General features: G+C 52.6%; 1 protein-coding gene across 1 annotated transcript in view; it reads right to left on the bottom strand.

The window, feature by feature from the left end:
• The window catches only part of LOC106535418 (kinesin-like protein KIF16B), a gene marked incomplete in the record, with an annotated part of 37,573 nt that overhangs the window by 21,299 nt on the left and 14,132 nt on the right, over positions 1-2,142 (bottom strand). Inside the window, 8 exon segments of the mRNA XM_014032417.1 lie at positions 192-329; positions 440-491; positions 596-715; positions 799-858; positions 980-1,045; positions 1,121-1,296; positions 1,369-1,500; positions 1,583-1,751. Coding sequence (XP_013887871.1) covers positions 192-329; positions 440-491; positions 596-715; positions 799-858; positions 980-1,045; positions 1,121-1,296; positions 1,369-1,500; positions 1,583-1,751 — 913 coding nt within the window.

Genomic DNA, 2,142 nt, shown 5'->3' with positions numbered 1-2,142 from the left:
ATTAATAATCTTATTAATCTTTAAACCTGAAACTCAAACATTAAAACAGAAACAAACTCTAAGTTAAATAAAATGATCTTTAAAGACTGAAGTCCAGATTTTATCTTTAACCAGTTTCAACAACATTATCTGAGCCGGTTCTGTTCTGCAGGTAAAAGTTCTGAGCTGGTTCTGATGCTCCGCCCCCTCACCTTGGTTGAGCTGTGATGGCGCCGTCACCTGAAGGCCGTTAACTGAACACTGAGCGGTGCCGAGCGGCACCAGAGTCACCGTCCCACCCTGGTTCTCAAAGACACAGTGCTCACTCTCCAGATCCAGACCRTGAAGAACTGCAGGGACAGGGACAGACAAGTCCGGACCATCAGAGACGGACCCTAACCTTTGAATCAACAGAAAAAAAACTAAACTTGTAACTTCCTGATGAGGACTAAAGACTCACTGATGTCCTGCTCTGAGGACGCGTCCTCTCGTCCCACAAACGTCCGTCCCTCCTGAAGGACAAATAAAAACATTTAGTCTCTGGACTCAAACATGACTGTGCACTAAAAGGTTTGTCCTGAGGCAGGGAGCCRGGCCGGGCTGGGCCGGGCCGGACCTTCAGGTGGTACAGGATGATGCCGGTGCTGAGGAGGTCGTCGTCGATGCCGATGAGGTGCGGCAGCTCAGAGTCCAGGACCACGCCAATGCCTTCCTTCCTCAGAGCCAGAGTCTCCTCCTGAAACACAACCAAGAGCTTTCAGAACCTGGGTCCGGATCAGAACCAGGGCTCTGATCGGCTTCGTCCAACCGTCGGCTCACCTTCAGGATGTTCTGAGTCTCGTTCCATTTGTTGGTCCATTCCTTGGTCAGCTCCAGAACCTGCAAACCCAAAACAACCTTCAGAGGTCAGAAGATCAAAGTACGGAGGCTCAAGAGGGACAAACATCTGAAAACAAAAAAAAAGCCTGGTTCTGTTTTTGAAAGTCCAAATGGGTCTGACCCGGGCTTCGTTCTGATGCAGCTTCTCCTCCATGCTGAGAGCGGTGGGAGAGTCCAGCAGAGCGATCTGAAGCAGACAGACAGCACGTCAGGAGGAAACTGGGTTTTACTAGACGGCAGGTCTCAGGGGACCTCCACAGACCTGGTTCCCCTGGACCAGCAGGGCCTTGAGCCGGGCGATCTCAGCGCGCAGTTCTCTGATCAGGCGCACGTTGGCGTCCTCGTTGACGGTGGGCTTGTTGATGATGTTCTTGGCTCGGTTGGCGTAGCGCAGCGTGCTCAGCGTCTCGCCGTAGTTCACATCGGCAGGGGAGACGGCTGCGACACAAACACAAACATTCAGGAAGAGGTTTGGTTTCCATAGAAACACACGAGGGGCGGCGGCCTCACTGGCAATCATGATGGTCTTAGCGTTTCCYCCCAGGCTGTCCTTCAGGAGCCACGTCAGGATCGAGTCCCTGTACGGGACGAACACAGTCTTCTTCTTCAGGTTGGTGTTCACACTGTCCTGCGTCATGTCCGCTGCACGGAGACAAACACCAGTTAGAGTCATCTGGACCTGACCCAGGACCACCAGGACCCTAAAACCCCATGAGGTTCTGACCCAGAGCAGAGATGACGTTCCCCAGAGTGACCAAAGACTTGTTGATGTTCCCTCCCTCCTTCAGACGCACGCCGCTGGCTCCGGTGGCGTCGGCCCGCTCGCTGCCTGCCAGGTCCACCAGGTGGATCTTACTGACCGTCTCACACGGCATCTCTGCGTCAAACTTCGCCTGAAGACAGAGACACAGTTTTTATTACCTCGACCTGACTGAACTCKTCAAAAGAAAGAAAAGAAAAAGAAAAACCAGAGCAGATTATTACTCTGACTTCCTGCTGAGATCCAGAAGAAAGTTTGTTTAATGTTCATCATCCCTGTGTTTACTGGTTCATGGGCCAAGGTTAGACTCTACAGACCGACCTGTCGCACTCTACAGACCGACCTGTCCCACTCTACAGACAGACCTGTCGCACTCTACAGACAGACCTGTCGCACTCTACAGACAGACCTGTCGCACTCTACAGACAGACCTGTCGCACTCTCCTGACCTATCTGTCCCACTCTACAGACCGACCTGTCGAACTCTACAGACCGACCTGTCGCACTCTACAGACCGACCTGTC

Source organism: Austrofundulus limnaeus, unplaced genomic scaffold, assembly GCF_001266775.1.
Source record: "Austrofundulus limnaeus strain Quisiro unplaced genomic scaffold, Austrofundulus_limnaeus-1.0 Scaffold1445, whole genome shotgun sequence".
NCBI classification, from domain to species: Eukaryota; Metazoa; Chordata; class Actinopteri; order Cyprinodontiformes; family Rivulidae; genus Austrofundulus; species Austrofundulus limnaeus.
Note: the sequence above shows the minus strand (reverse complement) of the source record. Positions and strands in the feature narration are given on the sequence as shown.